This window comes from Echinops telfairi, unplaced genomic scaffold (genome assembly GCF_000313985.2).
Source record: "Echinops telfairi isolate 266 unplaced genomic scaffold, ASM31398v2 ScPeMD7_5592;HRSCAF=6446, whole genome shotgun sequence".
In the NCBI taxonomy this organism is placed as follows: Eukaryota; Metazoa; Chordata; class Mammalia; order Afrosoricida; family Tenrecidae; genus Echinops; species Echinops telfairi.
This window is the reverse complement of record NW_022109491.1, coordinates 7,805,887-7,829,235: the sequence shown is the minus strand read 5'-3', so window position 1 is coordinate 7,829,235 and position 23,349 is coordinate 7,805,887. Positions and strand designations below refer to the sequence as shown.

General features: G+C 52.1%; 1 protein-coding gene across 1 annotated transcript in view; it reads right to left on the bottom strand.

Annotated features, from left to right (window-relative positions):
• PTGIS (prostaglandin I2 synthase) overlaps positions 1–23,349 on the bottom strand; it is a 44,939-nt gene that overhangs the window by 8,291 nt on the left and 13,299 nt on the right. The window contains exons 3-8 of the mRNA XM_004698052.2: positions 21,760–21,938; positions 18,435–18,578; positions 13,641–13,792; positions 9,732–9,913; positions 2,674–2,842; positions 1,606–1,787 (exon numbers count right to left, since the gene is read on the bottom strand). Of these exons, the coding sequence (XP_004698109.1) occupies positions 1,606–1,787; positions 2,674–2,842; positions 9,732–9,913; positions 13,641–13,792; positions 18,435–18,578; positions 21,760–21,938 (1,008 nt within the window). The remainder of the gene's footprint in view (positions 1–1,605; positions 1,788–2,673; positions 2,843–9,731; positions 9,914–13,640; positions 13,793–18,434; positions 18,579–21,759; positions 21,939–23,349) is intronic.

The window sequence follows — 23,349 nt, the reverse complement described above, 5'->3', positions numbered from 1 at the left end:
ATGTATGAATAGATGGGTGGATAGATGTCTGGATGGGTGAGTGGATGGATGGATAGATGTATGTATGTATATATGGATGGGTGGATAGATGTATGGATGGGTGAGTGGATGGATAGATGTATGTATGTATATATGGATGGGTGGATAGATGTATGGATGGGTGAGTGGATGGATGGATAGATGTATGGATGTATGGATGGGTGGATAGATGTATGTATGTATGAATGGATGGGTGGATAGATGTATGGATGGGTGAGTGAACGGATGGATAGATGTATGGATGTATGGATGGGTGGATAGATGTATGGCTGGGTGAGTGGGTGGATGGATGAGTGGATGTATGAATGGATGGGTGAGTGGATGGATGGATGAGTAGATGTATGTATGTATGTGTGTATGAATGAATGGGCGAGTGGCTGGCTGGCTGGATAGATGTACGTATGTATGAACGGATGGGTGGACAGATGTATGGCTGGGTGAGTGACTGGCTGGCTGGATAGATATATGTATATATGAATGGATGGGTGGATAGATGTATGATTGGGTGAGTGGGTGGATGTATGAGTGGGTATATGTATGTATGTATGAATGGATGGGTGGATAGATGTATGATTGGGTGAGTGGGTGGATGGATAGATGTATGTATGTATGCATGAATGGATGGGTGGATAAATGTATGATTGGGTGAGTGGGTGGATGGATGAATGTATGTATGTATGAATGGATGAATGGATGGGTGGATAGATGTCTAGATGGGTGAGTGGGTAGCTGGCTGGATAGATGTATGTATGTATGAATGGATGGGTGGATAGATGTATGGATGGGTGAGTGAACGGATGGATAGATGTATGTATGGATGGATGGGTGGATAGATGTATGGCTGGGTGAGTGGCTGGCTGGCTGGATAGATGTATGTATGTATGAATGGATGGGTGGATAGATGTCTGGATGGGTGAGTGGGTGGATGGATAGATGTATGTATGTATGAATAGATGGGTGGATAGATGTCTGGATGGGTGAGTGGATGGATGGATGAGTAGACGTATGTATGTATGTGTGTATGAATGGCTGGGCGAGTGGCTGGCTGGCTGGATAGATGTATGTATGTATGAATGGATGGGTGGATAGATGTATGATTGGGTGAGTGGGTGGATGTATGAGTGGATATATGTATGTATGTATGAATGGATGGGTGGATAGATGTCTGGATGGGTGAGTGGATGGATGGATAGATGTATGTATGTATGCATGAATGGATGGGTGGATAGATGTATGGATGGGTGAGTGGGTGGATGGATGAGTGGATGTATAGCACAGAACCTAGCACATAGTAAGCACCCAAATATATGAGCGAATGTGGAGTCTGCCCTATCTTGAAGTTTAGGGAGAGTTTGTGTTTGAAGGAAATCGCCCAGTCATACCCTTCTCAGTCATCTCTTACAGAGCACTGGGTGTGCCCAGCACAGGACAGGCCTTTCAGACATGATGTCACGAGGTGTTCACGATGGAGCTGTGCAGCAGGGGCTGTCATGATGGGCACCTGCTCAACGTCACACAGCACACAAAATGCAGAGCTGGGCTGATCCCAATGCCCCTGGGATTTACCTCTGGGTCTGTGTAGATGTCTGGATCCTTCTGGGGACTCAGGAAGGGGAAGAGGAGGAGGCGGTCCCCACGTCGCAGAGAAAACTCCCGCCCATCTGCCAGGGGCAAGGCCAGATCCACCACAACCTCACGTGTGATGAAGGGCGCCGCGGTGAGCCGGAGGCTCTCGCTCAGCACGCTGTCTGCATGGGTGTGGGTGAAAAGAAGGGTCAGCAGGCTGTCTGCTCACCCCATCCCATGCTTCCCCAACCCACGCGTTCCAGAGGCTGTGTGATTTGTCCATGTTCACACAGGAAAGTTGGAAAAGGCCAGATAAGGAGACGCGATCACGATGACTCTTTAGAGACCTTGGGCATGAAAGGATTCGAGTTTTGAGGCCCAAGAGAAGTTGGGAGGGAGGTGGGAGCCAGGGAGATGCCAGAGAGGATGGAGCATCCAAACAACGGTTTATCCTTGCCCGCCACAGTCTCCCTTCCTCTGAAGCCACCCCCTGGTTATCTTCTGGGAACCAGTCTTGCCCAACTCTCAGGTGTTTGGCCACTGATCATCTGACCCCAGCTCCTTCAACAAACCTGTGACTGGCCTGTGAGAGTGTCCCAACACGATGGGCACATGGTCCATGCAGACCCAGTGATACGCATGGCCGGGACTTTGGGTAGGAAGGGTGCAGGAAGTACAAGGAAGACTGGCACCACCTTAGAATCTACCGATGGGTGCCAGCAGGGTGGAGAGTTGGGCTGGGTGATGGAGAGAGACGGGGTCTGGATGACCCTGTTCAAGTCCTTGGAGCTGCCTGTCCCTGATGTCAGATACTGCTGGTATTTGTTGCTACACATGCCAAATAAAGTCCCTTGTCTGAGTAAGTCCGTTGAAGTCAGGCTATTCTGTTACTTGCAACCAAAATGTCCCATTGAAATCATGAGTCTCGGCCAGCTGAGACTGGGGCCTGGAGATAGCTGGTCTGAGAACATAGGAGGCCCAAGGTTGGAGGATATAGAAGTCGTGTGGGAGGGGGTGTGGAAGAGAGCCATGTTACCCCGTGGGGGTGGGGGGGTCTGGACTTCTCACCGAGCACAGGCATGCTGTCTAGAACCTTCTGTGGGATCGCGGTCATCTGGGAGACAGGCTGCTCTGCACTCCGGAGCATGCCCTCCAGCTCCTCACGGACAGCGGCCAGGGCTTCCGGCTGCTTGAGGAGGAAGAGCAGGAGCCAGAAGGTGGCTGGACCCATGTTTCCCTGAAATGAGACGTCAGGCCTGGAGTGCGAGCCACCTGATCTACCTCAGGACGCAGCCCTGCTCAAGACACAGGAGCCCAGAGGCCAGAGTCAAACATCTACTGGTGGTCAGCATCACCCTCAGCCTTAGGCCATGGCCTACATCTGCTTTGTGTCCTTGGCCCAGCCCAAGGACCTTGAACAAAATCACTGATTCTGAGGCCACCCAGATCATCTTTCTACAGACTTGGTCAAAAGGAAAACGTCTGCAGTTGGAGGAAGACGTGCCGATCGATGAAGATCACTCTCTCTGGCATTACTCTATTTGGAAAATACTGAGACCCAGAAATGAAAAAGTGGCTTAGAATTCAAATGAAGAGGCTAGACCAGGGCATGCTGAGTAGCTTCTGGATAATGCCAATGCCTTCTAAAGGCGCTTTTAATGTTTAAATTTTCTACAATGAACAGCTGTATTTCAATTCTACATCTTGATTAACAGAAGTATGATGGGATACCGAGATCACTGCTTCTATCTGAGGGGGACTGTGTCTGGGGCCCCAGGTCCACTCGGAATAATGGAATACTAAGGGTCTTCAAGGAGCACGCTGACCCAGTCCTTTCCTGACAGGCACTCCCTCACACAGGATGGAGGACAAACACGGATGCTGATGGGGATTGCAGAGCACTAGGAATGGCCTCCACCTCTATCAATAGGAGGATCAATGATGGTTCATCTATCACTCTCACTGCTATCAGTCAATACTGACTCACAGCGACCCCCTGTGGGCTTCTGAGACTGTAACTATTGACGGAGGTAAAAAGCCCAGTTTTTCTCCAAGGCGCTGCTGGTGGTTTCAAACTGCCGACCATGTGGACCACAGCCCAGTGAGTGACCACTACACCACCAGGCTCCATAAGGATATAGGCAGTCCTTAAAAATACGTCAGCTCCAGGAAAATCGTCAAACAGAATCAAACCCGTGGTTGTCCAGTTGATGCCAACTCATAGCGACCCTACAGGACAGGGTAGAACTGCCCCTGGGGGTTTCCCAGACTGTCAGTCTTTTTAGACACAGGCTGCCATGTTTTTTCCTGCAGGACAGGTGATGGGCTTGACCTTGGGGTGAGCAGCCAAGGGATTTTTCACGACTACGCCAGCAGGGATACTAACACGACTACACGACTCACTCATTGCCCTCCAGTCAGTTCGGCCTCATAGTGACCCTGCAGGACAAAGTGGAGCTGCCTCTGCGGGCTTTAGAGACGGTAACTCTTTATTGGAGCCGAAAGCCTTGCCTTGCTCCCAGGGAGTGGCTGGTGGTTTCAAACAGCTGACCTTTTAAGTTTTATAATAAGAAACAGCAGGCAAAATAGGGCTGCAGCTGTGGGTCACCTCTCAGGTACAGACAAACAGGCTGCAGGCTTGGTTTTCTTGGTTCAGAGCTTTAGGCTCATGGCTCCAGGGACCTGTCCAGTCAATGGGCCTAAGAGTGTTTTAAGATGGTAATCAAGCAGCCATCAAGCTCAGAAGCAACAAAGCCCACATAGAAGAAGCACACCAGCCTATGCAACCACGAGGTGTCGAAGGGATCAGGTATAAAGCATCATCAGAACAAAAAATCTTACCATAGTGAGTGATGGGGGGAGTGCGGAGTGGAGACCCAAAGCCCATTTGTAGGCCACTGGAGATCCCCTTGCAGAGGGGTCTCGGGGAGGAGATGAGCCACTCAGGGGGCGATGTAGCAACGATGCCAAATACAACTTTCCTCTAGTTCCTAAATGCTTCCTCCCCCACTATAATGATCCAAATTCTACCTTGCAAGTCTGGCTGGACCAGAGGATGTACACTGGTACAGATAGGAACTGGAAAGACAGGGAATCCAGGGCGGATGATCCCTTCAGGACCAGTGGTGTGAGTGGCGATACTGGGAGGGCAGAGGGAGAGTGGGTTAGAAAGAGGGAACCGATTACAAGGAACTACATGTGACCTCCTCTCTGGGAGATGGACAACAGAAAAATGGGTGAAGGAAGACGTCGGATAGGGCAAGATATGGCAAAATAATAATTTATAAATTATCAAGGGCTCATGAGGGAGGGGGGGGAGTGGGGAGGGAGGGGAAAATGAGGACCTAATGCCGGGGGCTTAAGTGGAGAGGAAATGTTTTGAGAATGATGAGGGCAAGAAATGTACAAATGTGCTTTACACAATTGATGTATGTATGGATTGTGATGAGTTGTATGAGCCCCTAATAAAACGATTTTTTAAAAAAAGAGTGTTATAGGAGTTTCTGTCCTATCTCCTACTTTGACGAGTGGTAGCTGGGGTCTGAAAACTGGCAGCCGTCCAAGACACACGCACCGTCTCTCCATGCCTGGTGGAGCGCAGCAGGAGATCCCGGACTGGGAGAAGGAATGGCCTGCCCAGTCTTAGAACCAATCAGAGAGGAAGCCTCGGAGCTCCCTGGGAGTTCCTCCCACGCCTCAGGCCTCGCTGTGTCCACCACGTCAATGGCCAAGGGACCGTGGGCAATAAATAACTCAGTGCTGGCTTCACTCAGCGCCAAGGCCGGGTTTGACAGGGGCCACTGCTCATTAATTACAGAGCTGGGCGGAACCCACCGTGTTGGCTTTTGGGAAAAAGCTGTGGCAGGTGGAGACAGGCTTCTCCCCACTGCACAGATGTGTGGGAGTGTGCACGTGGGTGTGTGAGCATGTGTGTGTCAGTGTGAGTGCACATGAGTGCGTGTGGGTGTACATGTGGCGTGTGCATGTGGGAGTGTGTCTATGTGTGCACACATGTGTGTGACATCACACAGCCACCAGAGATCCTAAATGAGCTCTCTTGGAAGCTGAGCTCCTTCTCCTGTGGGGCCTTGCCTCAGTTTACCCAGGACCTTTCCGCTCTAACCCCATCTCCCCTCTCTTTTCTATCCATGTCAGTAGCTCATCCCCGGGGGGCACCCACTGTGTGCAAGTCCAGGGTGCCATCTGTTGCCTCCTCAGGGTACTGAGGTCACCCAGTCAGTCCGTGGGGAGGGGAGGCGCCCACGGCCACACCTGCCCTGTATCCGTTCCCTCTCTTTTGGGTAATGGCACCCCATTTTCCTTCAGAGGACCATCTCCATTTAGGTGACATCCATAAGGGTCCTATGAGAGCTGACCCACCCCTCGTGTGACATGTGACGCCACCCTGGCCACTCAGGAAGCCTCTGGTGGGGGACACACACAACTCAAGGCTGTCTAATCAGTTCCAGTGATTCACTCGGATCTGACAGGGCTGGTCACACCCACCTCCAGGCCTTTCCCAGAAGGCCTCCCGGCTCTCCTGCCAATATATACCCCCCCACCCCCACACCCCCACCCAGCGAGCAACTGGGTCTCTTCTTTGTCTTCCTGACTCTAATCACAGGACAGCCCGAGCCCCAGGGTCTGGCCCCCTTCTCCATCCTCCCTGTCCCCAGGAATCTCTTCCAGTACAGTGACTCTAATCATCACGTCCACACGGACAACTCGCACGCTCCCCACGCCCCCCACCCCAGCCCCGTCCCCAGCCCCATCCTCAAACCTCAACTTCTTATCCTGGGCACCCTGCTGGCCTCCACTCAGTTCTCACGCCCCACAACCCAATCCAGTCTCCCAAACCCTCTCCTTCCCAGACTGCCTCAGCCCTGCCCACATCCTTCCCACCCTCAGGTCACAATTAGGGGGTGGGTGGTGGGTGGGAGTCCTGTTAGTTGAGACCTTCTTCCAGGGTCCCATTCAACAGTCAGCCCTGTTGACTCCACCTTGAAATATGTAAATCCATAATCTAACCCCTCAGCCCAGGCTGCTTCCATGCTCCCATGCGATTATCTGTTCTTGGCAGCAGAAGGCAGGCTGTATTTCTCCTCTGCTCAGAAGAAAGACTAAAGTCCTCGGGCCCACCACCGTCATCCCTACCCCAGGGCCTTTGCACTTGCTATTCCCTGTGTCTGGAAGCCCTTCGTTCTGTCTGCCGACCTGGCTCCATCCCTCCCTTCCTAGGATTCTCTCCCAGTGAGGTCTTCCACAACCACCATAGTGAAGGGGCTCCCACCCCTCCACAATCCAATGTTCTCTGCTTCTTTTTTTCTCCAGAAAACGTACTCCCCTGGATAGACATTTACATAAACAAACAAGCTGACTCGGGCTGCTCCTGAGGGTTTCCGAGGCTGTGAATCTCCGCAAAGGTAGACGGCCACCTCGTTGTCCTGCAGAGTGGCTGGTGGGTTCCAACCGCTGACCTTTGGGGTAGCAGTCCAACCTTAACTCACTGTGCCACTTCAGCTCCTGCTTTTCCAGGCTGGTTTGCTCATTTCCCAGGGTCCATCTTCTCCGTAGGAGCCCTGGGGGTGTCAGGGGTTAGTAGTTGGGCTACAAGGTCAGCAGTTTGACCTTGAGCCTTTGTGCCCTGGTGGATTTCCAGCCCCAGGAACCCACAGGGGCAGTTCTACGCCATCCTGCGGGGTCGCTGTGAGTCAGCATGGACTCGATGGCGGGGAGCTTTGAGATCTCTCACCGGAATGCCAGCTCCGTGAAGACGGGGCTTTTGCCTGTCCTGTTCCCTGCTGTCGCAGCTCCTAGAAGGTGGCTGGCACTTCACGGCACTCACTGAAGTCGGGTCTTTCAGGCATCACCTCCCTTCACCCTCACAACCACTTCACCTCCACTCTACAGATGGGGACACTGAGGCCCAGAATGTGTAAATGACCCGCCAGGGTACAAATCCAGGCAGCAGTGCCGGAGCCCGAAGCTCCTGAGCTCCACAGACTATTGGGCCTGTTCTCACAGCCTGAACTCTTCCAGGGTCTTTCCAGCTGCCTGGAAGCAGCCGACGCTGGCAAGGACACCCTGTGCCCGAGGCTGCCTGGTTGTACCGGCCACCAGAGGCTGCTCCCTGGTCTCCTGCGCTCCAGCCCCGGGCCGGCCTCCAGTTCTGCTGATGGGGAACACTTCTGCAAGGGGTTCTGGGGACACTTTGAAGCTCCCAGGCATCTCTGCCCATAAATATGTTATTAGGCACTAATGGGGGCACAGCTGCTGATTAAACACAGCCTCCCCCACCCCCAGCCTGCCAGGACAGTTAATGGCTCTAAGAGAAAACTAAAAATAAGCCTTGAGTCGATGGGCAAGGAATCACTCAGAGTCTATCCAATGTCACAGCTAAGGTGGGGGGCCTTAGCTGTGGGCGGTCAGGGTGGGAGATTGCCGTACCCTCACCTTTTCCTTCCTCTCACCCTACCCTCTGGACTCTGCCTTCCAGAAGCTTCCAGAAGCTGTCCACATCTGCCAGACGCCCCAGCTGCTGCCTACCTGCCTCATCTTCCTCACCGGCGTCACAGCAGGGGCCCCACCACCCCTCGGTGTCTCTATGATCCTTGCTCCCTTGTAGCAACCAGAGGGATTCTGTTCAAACCAAAGACCGAGCCTGCCCTTCCTCTGCCCCCGACACTCTCAGGGTGCCGCCTTCCTATGGCCCCTTCCCTTTGTCACCAAAACCAAAAAGCCAAACTCGCTGCCATCGAATCCATCCTGGCTCACGGTGACCCTACAGGACAGGGCAGAACTGCCCCGAGCGTTTCTGAGACTGTAACTGTATTCAGGAGTGGAAAGCCCCCTCTTTCTCCTGAGGAGTGGTTGTTGGTTTTGAACTGTGGGCTTTGCGGTTAGCAGCCCAACCTGTAACCACTATGTCACCAGGGCCCCTGCCCTCCAGCACAGTTGTCCTCAATGGCTCTCCTTCAGCTACACTGGACTCCTGTTTCCCAGAGGGCTGGTGCGTGCGGTCCAAGCGCAAGGCCTTTGCACTGCTGCTTCCCCTCCCTGCCTGGAATGCTCTGCCCCCACTCTTCCTCAGACCGCTCAGCCAGCTCCTTCTACCGTCCAGGGCTCGGCTCACATGCCCCCTCCTCATAAAGGCCTCCTCAACACCCTGGCTGGAGCAGACCCCAGGATCTCTCCAGCCACGGCCTCATTTTCTATCCCAGAACCTGCACCTAACGTCACCAAGGGCGTTGCCTGGAGTGTCCCCTGACTCACGACTGAAGCACACACAGCATGGGGCGGGGACTCTGTGGTCTGTGGGACAGTCTCAGTGGAGCTTTCTGAGCATTCCCCAAATGAGCAGACTGTCCACTTCGAACATGCCATGGCCATGAAATCAGAGGAAGGCACAGGACCTTCCAGACGCAACAAGAGGAAGGAGGCAGGATGAGGAAGGGCGGTGTGTGCTCTGGAATGAGATAAGCTGAAAAGGACAGGGCGGGACAGCTGGGGAAAGTGGAATGTGGACCAGGTATTGGAGAAGAACCCTGTGTCCACAAGGAGCCTCTTGCAGTTGGCCTCTGCACTGGGGTCGTGCATGAGAATGATCCCACTCCCAGGAGGGTCAAGCTACAGCAGCCAGGACCAAAGGGGCGTCGTGTCCACTCCGTATAACACACGGTTCAACCCAATAATCAGAGTGCGAGAGAGAGCGAGAGACACAGGAAACATGGTGAGAGGTCAAGTGCTGGCGAGACAGAGAAAGCACAATACACTACCCCCCTACTGAGTATCTATAACTTTGACCGTTTTCCAAATTTCAAAGAATGTCCAAATGCTGTGAAAGGAACAATTCTATCTCTGATGCTGTTTGACAGTTTAGAAATCAGGAAGCAGGGGGTGTATCACATGCCCACTCCTGGACACACTCACAAGGGCACACCTCCACACATCTATATATGCAACTTCACACCTGCCTGCCCACCTTTGCAAACTCACACATCCTTGTGCCCTCAGGGCGAGAACCTGCAGAAACAGAGCCACCCACACAAACCCACACGCACACCCCACACACTCTCGTGCACACACACACACACACACACACACACACCCTGGAACGCTGTGCCTACCTGCGTGGCCCAGAGCTGCAGCACCAGGGCTCGGGCCTGCATCTCTTCTGACACTCCCATCTCCTGCAGGTGTAGCAGGTAACTTTCCAGCCATGTGCTCCGGTGGGCCCGGGTGGCCAGGTTGGTTGGGGACAGCAGCTTCCACAGGTGACCTTTGACCCTGCTCACACGGTCCTTATCGCCTGCAGGAACAGAGCACAGACAGGGTGGGTGGGGTGGGGAGAGGGGATCCATCCTCAGCCCAGGGCTGCCCTGCTCTGCCTCTGCCATGAAGCCAAGAGTCTTCTGGGGGACTCTCGATGGGGACGTTCCCTTGTGATGAGGTTACAGGGACAGGTCCAGCTTCTGGGGTTCCCTTTCAGTGTGGACTTGCTTATTGTCTGTGTCACCCCCACTGGGAAGGGGCGAGGGGTCTTGCCTCCTGAGAGGTGGGGGCCTTGTCTGTTTCATTCCTCTCTCTGTCCTTAGCAACTGACTTGTAGTAGATGCTCAATAAATATCTGTGTTAACTCAAAGGCATTTCTTTACAGAGCCCGGGAAGGGCCACAAAACCTGCAGTACCCCCACTAGCATCTGATCCTGAGCAAAGCGAGCCGCAAGCATGCAGAATCTGGCAGGGTGGGCTCAGCACAGCGCCACTCAGGGGACATGAGACACGGCCTATGTGGCCATCGCAGACTTAGATCAGGGTCTCGAACGCAAATACCTCCAAGGAAGGCAGGTGGAGTCAAGGAGGAGGGCCAGGAAGAGGCCCCACAACTCTTCCAACAGGTTCCCCTCCCCAGACAACGGCCCAGCACAGTCAAGGGCCTGAACATTGAAAAGGAGAGGAATTTTCTGACTGTAAAGTGAGCCTCTAACGCAGACATCTTTAAGCCCTCTGCTGGCCACAAAGACCAGCCCCCGTTCACAACCAGCATTGAAGAGCACGCTGTGCCCTGGAAACCCGGGCAGCAGTGAGGAAAGGAAGGAGCTTTTCATGGGCAGAGAGACGCAAGCTGATGCCATGGGGTGCACAAGACGGGAAACAGCATCCTCTTCAGTGTCTGAAAGCTACAAGCCAGTGGTCCACAGGTGCGTGTAGATACGTGTGTATGTGAGTGTAAGTGTGTGTGTATGAGTGAATGTGTGTGAGAGTATGTGTGTGAATGTATGAGTGTATGTATGTGAGTGTATGTGAGTGTGTGCACATGTGTGAATGTGTATGTATGTGAGTGAATGTGTGCGCGTGTGAGTGTGTGCATGTGAGTGTGTGTGTGTGAGAGTGTGTGTTTGTTCCAGCTCACCCAGTGGCATTGCAAAGGAGAGGCCTGGCAATCTACCATCAGGAAAAATAAATAAACTGAGCCCACAGTTCTTCCCAACGTACACGGAATCACGGTGAGTCAAGGTCGACTCCCCAGCAATGAATAGGGTAGGAATGTCCACTGCCCCGGTGGTGGGTACAGTACTGTGTTTGCCATTTGCCATTAAGAGCCATGTGGCTTTATGAAGGGCTTAAGGGTTATTGTTGTTGGTTTTGTTTGTTGAGATGGCTGTGTAAATATTCACAATGTGCATCTTAAAAAAAAAAATCCCTCCAGGGTCTTTTATCCCCAAACCTCCATATTGGTCTGAGTGGCTTACAGTCAAGGGAGGAAAAGTACAGCTGAAATGGACTTAGGAGTCTTCAGCGACAAGTGCATTTCCACCAAACAAACTGACAAAGAACAACAAACAAAAGCCTTTGAAAATCTCACCGTGGAGAACCGCAGCTTCAGCCACTCAGCATGACAGCTGTTCCCATTTTCACATTCAGAAGTGAAAATAAACTTTGCCGGAATAAGACAAACAACTGCCATCAATAAAAGCAAGGTGGCCCTGAGGGTCTGCATGTCCCTGTGCTCCGTGTGAGCGTTTCTGCAGGAGGAATTTCTACACTTGGAAATAGAGGGCCAGAGGGTGTGCATTCTGCGTTTAGGGACAGGCTCTGCCAGACTGCTCTTCTGAAACGCCTGCATCACGCCAGCCCCGCACCCAGGTCTGGGACCCACCCTTCCCACTAGCCTCTGGGACCAACTTTTCCAGGTGAGCATTTTTCCTCCAACACCGCCACCTGCTGCCCGGACTGGGAAGTGCAGCCTTCCTACACCCAGCGCCCCCTACTCCCCTGGGGCCTCAGAAAGGGGATTCCAGGACAACGTGGAAACCTGTTCTTTCTTGCAAAAGCTGGGATGTGTACTGAGAGCCTACCAGGTGCCGGGTGTTCCATACCACGGCTTTGCCACCAGTCAGACCAATTTCCCATTGTGCTGCTTCTGCCATCTACCAGCTGTGTGCCTATGATCAGTGACGTCACCCTCCAGAGCCTCAGTTTCCCCAGACAGGGATAAGGCCAACCTTCCAGTACAGACGGCAGGATTCATAAGAGAATGAGTAACATGGCTTCTTGTTAGCTGCCACTGAAGGGCCTATGACTGAAGACCACGTTGCAAGAACAAAGCGTGTCCCGCCCTGCCCCACCCTCACAATCAGGTTTTCACCGGACGGGTTTGGTAAATTGATCACCAGACCTTTCTTCCTAGTTCGCCTTTGTCTCTAGCTCCGCAGAAACCTGCTCAGCGTCCTAGCAACAATCCGGTGGTGGGTGGGCATGCGAGGCACTGGCCGGAAGTCCAACCCTGGGTTCCCAAGTGGGAGGTGAGAACTCCACCAGAGTCCCCAACACCGCCACAAAAGATGATCGGGAACACGAAGCGGCCGGTTCACGGGAAGGAGCGGCAAAGACCTGGTGAAATGCTCAAAGACTTCCCCACCACGGGCGTGGGGAACAGCTGAGGACAGCCAGAGGCCTTTGGGGGTTTTGGGCCCATCAGATTGGCCGGGAGTTTGAAGGCTGAGACCCCCATGCTGACACGGCTGTGGGGAAGTGCTAAGGACAACAGGACGGCAAACAAGCGGAAGATGGTGAACATCTGCGAGGGAAGAGAGTGGACTCGGTCAGGCCCTTTGGGCGGATGGGTCAGGGCTCGAACCAGGGCCTCCTGCGTGGAAGGCTAGAATGCTGCCTCTGAGCCCCCAGTGCCCCCACGTCAATGATACCTTACAAAAAAACCCCCTCTGGCAGCCCCATCCGCTTGCTGTTCTTGAAACCCAGCAGGGCAGGAGTCAGCTCTAGCGGTTCTCAGGGTTCAGTGCTTCATGTGGTGGGGACCCCCAACCACAAAATGATTTTCGCTGCTACTTCATCATTGTCATTTTGCTACTGTGATGAATCGGGCGAAGCCTGTGAAAGGGCCGTTTGATCCCCAAAGGGGTCTCGACCCACAGGTTGAGAACTGCTGTTCTTAACTGTATCCCCCCCCACAACATGTTATTGTTCTTGTTTATGGGGAGGAAGCATTCAACAAACAGCCTTGTAGCAAAACAAACAAACACACCAAACAGTGTAAACATAGAAGTTAAGAAAGATAACGCGCATGTGTGTAGACATGTTTAGGGAAAGCTCTGGTAGCACCCACTCCAAGCAGGTCCCTGTGGTTACCTCTGTGCAGAGGAGAGGGGGACTAGGGTGGGGACAGAGTGGAGAAGAATGCATGATTCTCTACATTATTCTAAAGGGTTGTACTTTTTCTCATGAGCACACGCTCCTTTAAGCACTTCTGAGAACAAATACGACAAGGACAAAAGGTATGCGGGCAGAGTCCCAGGCCCCAGGGCAGGCAGACGGGCTCAGTCCCGTCTCCAAGGCCCCTTTGGCACTGGGCACCCGAAGGCCTCCGCTGGGGGGGGGGGGGTCTGACCCCCGCGGCCCGCTCCCCCCACCCCCGCCACTGTCTCTGGGTTGGGATGTCTTCGTCCTTCACAGCCTCTGATCATTCACCTTGAACTCAGCTCCCTCTCTCCCACCAAGGCCCCCAGGATGCTCACCCACTGACAGGGAGCCGCGCGCCAGTTTGGGGAGCAGCAGGTCGAGCTGGCGGAAGGTGTGGAAGACGTCGGCCGAGTGGGCACGGTCCTGGGCTTGGCTCTGCGGGGTGCGGGGCAGTGCCTCCACTCCGTACTGGGTCAGGTAGCCGGCTCTGGGAACAGCAAGCAGATGGGAGGGTGAACACTCCCGGTCCAGCCCACCCCCAGCAGCCCACAAGTTTGTCTGCATCCCTGCACCTCCCATCTGATGAGCACCTACTGTATGCCAGAGGTGCCCCGGTGGGATGGTGGATTCAACATTTGGGCTGCTAACTGCAAGGTTGGCAGTTCAAACCCACCTGCCTCCATAAGGATTTTACAGCCTCGGAAACCCTTAGGAGCAGTCCTATACTGCACTGCACAGTCCCTGGCAATGCGTTGGTGTCAGCTCGCTGCAATGTGCTTGGCATGGTACCGTATGCCAAAGGAACCCGGGGGCACATGCTTGCTCCCTCAGGTAGCTGGTAGGTTAGAACTGCTAGGAGCAGAGAGCCTGGCCCCCCTCTCCCCCTGCACCTGCACTGCGCAGGAAGGTGGTCGGCCCTTGGAAAATATTCAAGGGGCAGATGGATGAGTCGTTAGAACTTGGCCCTAAAAATATTGATCTCGGAGAAACATTACATGGTCACCAAGATTCTGGCTTTGGCGTCACCCAAGCCACCCTTCTTCCTTCCCCCTGGACCCATTCATTTCCCTGTCAACCAGCTTGGCTTCCATACCTCCAGGAATGGAGAGCTCACCACCTTCCTGCGCCATTAACCCACCCCCAAGCCTGCGGCCAGCAAGTCCATTCCAATTCCTGGCCACCCTCTGCGGTCTCAGGGTGTCGATCTTTACAGGAGCACACATGCCTCATCTCGCTTTTGAAGAGCGGCTGGTAAGGGTTTGAACTTCCCACCTTGTGGTTAGCTGTCCAACACATATCTGACAGTCCCGTCGCACGAAAAGGAGGCAATCCTTCAGAACACCCCAACACTTTCTGCAATCTTCCTCTGGGAGCCTCTGAACTGGCCAGGAGGAATTCTCTCTCGCCATCCCAAGACCCTGGGTCCCCTCTTCTTGGGACAAAAGCCACCCTCTCCTAGCAGGAGAGTGTTGGAGGGGCCGCCCACAGACTGGATTCCTTGCCAGAAGGTGTTTGGCTTGGTCAGGAGAGATTTCCTAAAAATGAGCTGACCTTCCACTGTAAAACCCGGGAAAATTCACACCCAAATCTGGAGCAAGGGACAAATCAGGGTGGGTCACAGCCACTCTCTTCATTGTGCAGGGACTGGCCAGCCCTGGGGCTGCAGCCACACAGCAGGTCAAAGAAGGCGGCTGCTTCCAGGAGAGGGTCATGCTGGGAACGCAGGCCCTGGGGCAGCCCGGCCAGGCCCCAGCGGTGGGATTCTGGGCAGAGGAGGGAGGCTCTTTAGGCCTCAGTGTTCTCATCTGGCCAATGGGATTTGCCACACACCAGCCTCACAAAGCTGTTGTGAGGGATAGATGCCCATGCGTGAGCCCACACAGAGCTACGTGGATGCACACACGTCACGTCTGTGGACTCACACGGGTGTACCTGTGAAAGGTGTGCTTTATTTCGAAACTATGGGGAGCTAGCTTTTTAGAGGAGTTGAACTCCCTTTTCTGAAGTGATGGGCAGTTGAAGATACTGCCCTAACCCAAGAAATGTCCTCGATCCGCTGCACTGCCCTGCCCATGCCCTCCAGCCCCCGAGTCGGCAGCCCATCCCCTCGTCCCCATAAATCACCCAGGTTCTTGCCATCCTTCTGCCACCTCCCTGGTCCAGGCCATCCGTGCCTCCCCCTTCAACAGCAGCCTCCCTTCTTAACTCCACCCCTTCACCCATAGCCGGGGGAGGGGGGTCAGCTACGAACTCTTTAAAATGAGTTGTGTCAAGCCTCTACTTAAACCCCCAGTTGAAGCACCCCATTGAAGGATCCCCAATGGTGCAATGGGCTACATTTTGAGCTGCTAACCCCAGGGTCCTTGGTTCGAGCCCACCAGTTGCCTTTTGTGGGGAAAGATGAGATTCTGCTCCAGTAAAGATTCCACACCAGAAGAACTCCGGATGGAAGCCCAGGAACAAAGTGGGCCCTCCCTCAAAACTACCTGTAACCCTTGTACCAAAACTCCCTGGTGGAAGAGGAAGCAAAGGATGGCCACCCCAAGACTGTGGAAATGGTGATCACTGGAGCTTGGGTGGGATGGGGCCCTGGCTTCGTGGGTGTCCAATGAAAGGGGACCCATACCCACCATATATCTCATATCTCAATGTTCCTCTTGTATTAACATGACAGGTTTTAATCAGCTAGGCAAGGATCTGCCCTTATAAGGAATGTTACAAGAATGTAGCACCAACCCCTGAGCTCAATATAAACAGAGCTCGATCCATTAAGAAACCAATTTGTACAAAGCAACAACTCCTGGACTGCAGCTCACAGTTGGACTATATTCACATCAACTCCTCAACAGGACTGTACATTCTATGTCATTGGATAAGTTATTCATGTTATCAATGTAATTACCTTATACCCCAGGCTGATGATTGATAATGCTTTCTTTTCTTGTTTGTTTCTTTGGCTTTTTGTTTTCCTGCTTCTTGTTTGTTTTTGGCTTTGTCATAATATGACTGCAGACGTCAACCAGAGTCGTTCTTAACTCTTGGACAAGCAGATGGATTCTGGGCTCCCACTTCATTCTACCCCTAATCCAAGAAGAGTTCATTCTGATAACGTGGCCCTGCTTCACACTCACCTTCATGAAGAGATCGATGAAGACAAGGATGCTATAGCAAAGTGTGGTGAAGAAAGCAGATGGTGACCGGCTATTAGACTAGTGTCTGGGGTCTTAAAGGCTTATATTCAAACAAGTAGCCATCTAAGCAAGGTGTCCACATCAAAAAAGCACACCAGTCTGTGTGATCCAAAGATGATAACAAAATCCAAATATGATGAAGGGGAAAGTATCAGAGCTTACTTAATTTGTGAATGCCCAATTTTTAGACGGCTATGGAGGGAGTCCAAAATCCATCTGCAGAGTGTAGTCAGATTAAGGCTCTAACAGCTTTCCTATCAGACAGAGATGATTGTGAACTCAATTAGGGTGGATCGAACCACATGTAACAGGATACTTGGCCAGTTGACCTCCCTCTTGACCCAACGTGAATTTGTTCTAGGCTCAAGTATTTCTCGTTTGTTCCACAACAGAAATTTCTTCTGTGGCTTTTAAAATATTCTTGGTTGTCTTTCTTTCTTACTTTTTATCTTTATACTGTCATTATTTTTTCTTTCTGTTTCTTTGTTGGTGCTTCTGTTAGGTTTCCCAGTCTATGAAACACAGAGGGAGTGATGCACAGAGACAATAACGGATGCAATGGTTTAACGGGGAGGGCGGGGAGTGAGGGCATTTGGAGAGCAAACAATGAATGTGGGAGGGAGCGTTAGGACTTATTGTGATGATGTTTATACAACTCTTTTTAAAAGCAACTTCACTGTGGGAGTGTATGATATGTGAATATTATATAAAGAAAACTACTGAAAAACAGGAACAAGAAATCACAGCTGACCAGTGGTTACCAATGGGTGAAGGAGGAAGAGTCTTTGCTCAGGGAGCATTGAGTTGATGTTAACGATGGTGGCATAATTTGGAAAGGGATATCAATAACGGTTGCACAACACAAAGAGTCCAATCAAGGGCACTGAATCATACATGGAGAAGTTGTTGAATTGGAGAACGATTTGTTGTGTATATTTTTGCCACGATTTTTACAAGTTATGCTGATAACAATGAGTACAGGGAAGAAGAGACTGTTCTAAAATTAATGATGGTCATGATTCTACAGCTCTTCTGGATATGATTGAACTATTGAATTGTGTGATATGTGGGTGAAGTGCCCATAAAACCATTTCAAAAAACAAACAAAAAAGCTGTTTCAAAAAAAAAGATTTCAAAAGTGTCTGCAGGTTCACTATGAGTTGGAATGACTCAACATCGGGGAGTCTGAGTGAGCGCCCTTCTTACTGCCTGACTGCCACCCAGTCGGCTACTACTCACATCACCTCAGGTAAAACAAAGCAATCGGCTTCTAACCTAGGGAGCCCCTTCCAGCACTGTAGCGAGCAATGTTCTGCTTGGTTCTCCAGGCTCTCACCGTAAACGCTGTCCCATTGAGCTCTGATGGCTGAGTATTCTTTTTTTTTTTTGAGCCCTGGTATTAGCTCCTCTGTTTTCCCTCCCTCCCCCAGGCCGAGTCTTCTAAGGTGCCCACACCTCAACTGGTGTGACTCTGTTTTGTGAAACTCACTGCCATTGAGTTGATTCAGCCTCACAGCGACCCTGTAAGACAGAGCAGAACTGACCCTGTGAGTTTCTGAGGTTGTACCTCTTTATAGGAGCAGAAAGCCTCATCTTTCTCGTGTGGTGTGGTTGACACCTCACCTTGTAACCCGCTAGACTGCCAGGGCCCCTGATTCCCCTGAAAGACCTGTCTATTGTTTAGTTGAAAATTGAGCCACGAAGGTGACCATTTCCAGACCCTGAGGGTGACCGAGGGCCATCGTCTTGGACTTCCACCAGTCTCTATCCAGCCAGTACGCCTGGTCTCTTCTACACAGTTACAGCCATCGGCCTTTGATGTTTCAAAGTGCTTGCCTACTCACAAAATGTGTGGGGTTCACCTGCCTCACCTCCGCCCAGGGTTGACTCGATCCCAGAAGCTGAACTCCACCCAGGAGGAAGCACTAGGGGACTCACCTGAGCAGGAAGTTGTAGGAGAAATCAAGGAGCCCCATCTCGTGCCAGCCATCGCCTGCCTCTGTGGCGTCACCCAGCAGGACGGTGCGGAGGTTGGTATCCATGGCTTCCGTGAGCGCCTGGAGGTCTCTGTGCAGCAGTGTCCTGGGGCAGGGAGCAGGTGTGAGAGGTTGACCCTGCAAAGGCCCACAGGCACCTACCTCCCCCAGGCCCCAGGGTTCCAGCGCACAAGATCCTCATTGGAAAAGGGGGCCTTTAGGAGACTGACTTAGAGAAGAGGCTGTTACTGTTATCATCGTCAATAACAATGACAGCAAGCCCACGAACAAAACCCGCTGCCATCCATTCTGACTCATAGTGACACCACAGGACAGAGCGGGCGGCTTCTTTGGATTCCCCAGACTACAATCTCATCTTTCTCCCCCAGAGCGACTAGTGGGTTTGAACAGCCAACCTTGTGATGAAAAGTCCAACACTGTCACCGCGGCTCTTTACCACAAGGATGCTCTGAAACAGCGGTTCTCAACCTGTGGGTCGCCACCCCTTTGGGGGTCAAAAGACCCTTTCACAGGGGTTGCCCAATTCACAACAGTAGCAAAATTACAATTATGAAGTAGCAACGAAAATAATGTTATGGTTTGGGGGTCACGGCTGCATAAGGAACTCGATGTAAGGGTTGCAGCATGAGGAAGGTTGAGAGCCACTGCTCTAAAACAAAGCCTTGCTGTCACGAAGTCAATTCTGACTCATGGCAGCCCTCAGGACAGAGGAGACGTGTCTCTGGATTTCAGAGACTGTAACTGTTTCTGGAGTGGAAAGCCCAATCTTTTCCCCATAGAACTGCTGGTGGTTTCAAACTGCCGACCATGAAGATCTCAGCCCAATGCATAACCATCCCTTTAAAACAAAAGAAAACAAAACAAAAAATTCACTGCCATCAAGTTGATTCTGACTCTTAGTGACCCTGTAGGACAGAGTAGAACTGCCTCTGTAGGTTTCTAAGAAAAAAGCCCGTCTTTCTCCCTAGGAGAAACTGGTGACTTCGAACTGTGGACCTTTGGGATAGCAGCGCCACTAGGATTCTGCTTCTTGGTTAGTTCATGAGGGAAAGCCTGCAGAGGGAGCCCATGAGCTGCCAGGTAAGAAAGGCTTTATGATGCTTTCCTTGGAACACCATTGGAAAATGAAGAGACAGGATTCAGTGAGGTAATGGAGGCAAAGAGGTTAGCATGGCACCCAGCACACTGTCAATACATGAGAGTTAGCACAGCCCCTGACCCAGGCCCAGCTGTCCCCCAAGTCCACTCCAAGCACTCATTCTCCGTGCAAATGGTGGCCCTCAACAGATGTGGCCTCCAGGCCCAGAAGACATGCTGGGCAGCTTGTGAGAAATCCCAGAATCCCTTAGCGCGGACACTGGAGGACACTGGGAATCTCTCGGAGTGCCTGGGGGGTAGGCTGCAGCCTACTGTGGACTGCTGGTGTCCATAGAGCCTCACCAGCACCCCTGGAAGGACAGCACCCAGGACACGTGGACTCAGAATGCTCCTAGCAGCTGTCCCACAAGGCCAGGGCCATAACTGGGTAAAATCTGCGTCCATGGGGCTGGCTTCCCCAGCTTTGGTCATCCTCAGAACATAGGTTCTCTAGATGCTTTTCCTAACTCTGGGGGAGGGGGGGTGTTCTTCCAGGAAATAGAAGCCTAAAGATTCCCACCCTGAGTGAGCTCCCCAGGGCCAAACACAGGTGCTATTTGCCTTGCTGTTGAAGATCAAGGACGGCAGCCTTCAATGGATTCTAACTGCAAGTAAAGAAGACCAAAGTCCTCACAAGTAGACCAGTAGGTGACGTCATGATAAATGGAGACAAGGTCGTAGGGGTCAAGGATCTCATCCTGCTTGGATCCACAGTCAATGCTCATGGGAGCAGCGAAGATCAAACAGCACATTGCATCGGGTAGATCCGCTGCACGAGAGCTCAGCAGTTGGAAGTGTTGAAAACTAAGGGCGTCACTCTGAGGACGAGGGGTGCCTGACCCACGCCACGCTATTTTCGGTGGCCTCTGATGCCTGCGAAAGTCGGGCATTGAATAAGGAAGACGGAAGGAGAGTCAATACCGCTGAGTAAAGGTGCTGGTGGAGAATACCAGAAGTACCATGGACAGGTCCAAAGAACAAACAAATCTGTCTTGGGACACGTACGGCCAGAGTGCTCCTGAGAAGGCGGATGGCAAGACTCGCCTTTGGACACGTTGTCAGGAGAGCCCAGTGCCTGGAAAAGGGCATCATGCTTGGTAAAGTAGGAAGGAGGCACAGCAGAAGGAGCCCTGGGTCAGATGGAGGGACACGGTGGCGGCCGCAGCGATAGGCTGGAGCAGGACAATCGTGAGCACGGGACAGGACTGGGCCAGGTTGGAACTGACTCGATGGCACCTGGCAGGCGCCATCATCTCAGGTGATAAGGGATGAGCTGAGGAGTCGGCAGAACCGGGTGCAAATTCAGGTTCCACCACTGACGGGCGGTGGACCTCAGACAAGTCCCTTCACTTGTCTGAACCTCAATTTCCCCATCTGCACAGTAAAGATGAGAAAATCCACCTCCTGGGGTTAACATACACACACAACGTATACACACAAAGGTGTGCCCATCAGATGCCTGGCACGGGCCGGGACTTCAAATCCTGCCCGACGCCATCCCACACCCCCTATGTCTGGAAGCATGACCAGCACATAGTAGGCTCTCAGCTGCTTGCTGAGTGAATGCAGAGGAAACAGGTCCTCTGGTTGATACAAGGATTCCTTGTATTGAAGGAGCTGCACCGCCTCCTAGCCCCGGGACCTGGAGCAAATTGCTTCCCTCTCTGAGCCTCAGTGCCCTCAGCTGTAAATGAGGCTGCCCATACCTCACCCTCCAGCACTGCTGGGAAGACTGATGGGGACTACACATGGTGCCTGGCACGGAAGTGGGACTCAAAAATATGAACCGCCCCACAAACCCCCACCCACCCCCGTCATCTTACAGAGGAGGCATCAGAAGCTCAGAGAAGAGACGTGATTCGCCCAAGTGTACAAAGCAAGAAAGTGCAGACCTGGGATTTGAATCCAGGCCGGGCTGGTCCAAACCCCGATGTGCTGAAACCAGGCTGTCTCCCAAAAGAGCTAGGGAGGGAGGTGTAAAAAAGCCTTCCTGCACCCAATCCCGGCGGATTGTTTTGTTCTGGTTTTCTCACCCATCTTCTGTCTCGGGCAAAACCAAATACTCGGCTACCCAGGGCCCAAGCAGGCACCCACCCTGGCCCACCACCAGGCACCCCTCAGCCACTCACGGCTTCATCCTGGCCTTTTCGTCGCTGGGGCTGTAATGCGGAAGCTGCACATCAAAGATCCTCTCCATGAGGAAGATGGCATAGGCATGGAAGTCCAGCTTGGTGCGAGCTTCCCACACCACCGAGTCGTAGGAATGGGGGTCCAGGAGAACGGTGACATACCTGCCGCCCACCAGCACCTGTGGGAAGTCGGCAAGGGCCAAGGGGCGAGTGTTACTGTGGACAACAGCAGCTCTCAGGGGTCACTGTTCCCAGCAAACCCTTAACTGGCAGTATTCTCTCATAGACACACACCCCCACGCCCCTGTGCCAACCCTGAGACAGGGACCATCGTTCATTCACCCACAGCTGCAAAGGTGAGGCTTCGAGAAGAAATGAATGTGTCCAAGATCACACATGTCAGCATGGCGGTGCTAGGACGTGGATTCAGGGCTTTTTTGGAACTGACCCAAGTGCTCTTAATCTCTCCCTTAAACACCATCCCTGATCATCCCGGTTGTTGCCGTATCTCCAGAAATCAGGAAAGATCTGCCTAGAAGAGGCAGCACACGAATAGGGTGTGTGTCACGGATGGAGAGTTGGACGTGTGGATGGATGCATGAGTGGATTGATGTGAACTCACTGCCATTGAGTCAACTCTGACTCAGCGATGCTACAGAACAGACTAGAACTGAAACCCTTTGGGTTTCTGAAGCTGTAAATCTGTACAAGAACAGAAAGCCTGGTCTTTCTCTGGAAGAGCGGCTGGTGGGTTCAAACTGCTGACCCTGTAGTGGGCATCTCAACTCATAATCTACTACACCAGGAGGGCTCCTATAGAGAGAGATGGGTAAATGTTAATGGGTCATTTTTAGATGTGTACATGGATAGGTGAATAAAAGAATAAGTGGGTGGATTGAAGGATGGACGAATGCTGTTGAATACCCGCTAGTGGATGCATCGTAGATAGATAAATAAGATGGATAAGTGGATGGATGGGTGGGTGCCATTGAATAAATATTAGTGTATAGATTGCTAGAAGAGTGGATAAATGAATGTATAGCTCAATGAATAAATTAAGGATGAAAATTATTGATAGATGGGTTAGTTGGGAAATAAATGTATAAAAAGTATTGGGTACAAGGATGGCAGGTCGCTCCATGGATGCTGGGTAAACAGATTGAATGATGGATGTTGCAGGGATGGATGGAGGTTAGAAGGCTAGATGGAATTAGATAAATGGGTGGCAGTTGCTTGAATGGATCCTGGAAGGCTGAAGGGGGTATAAATAGGCATTCACGGAGTGGAAGATGAATGGATGAGCAGACATTGGGCAATGAATGGCTGGATCGTTGATTGCTGGATAATGGCTAATGGATGGAGGGTTTGGTAGATAAATAGAGAAATGGGAGTTGGTAGAAACTAAATTATGGATAAGAGATGGATGTTGAGTACATGAATGGAAGAGCATTTGGTAAATGATGGGTAAAGCCATGGAGGGATGGATCGTGAGTGAATGGATAGAAAGACAGATCATGGAAAATTACATGGAAAGAAAGATGCACGCAATGAAATAGCTGGATAAATACTGGGGGTTTGCTGAGCAGATAT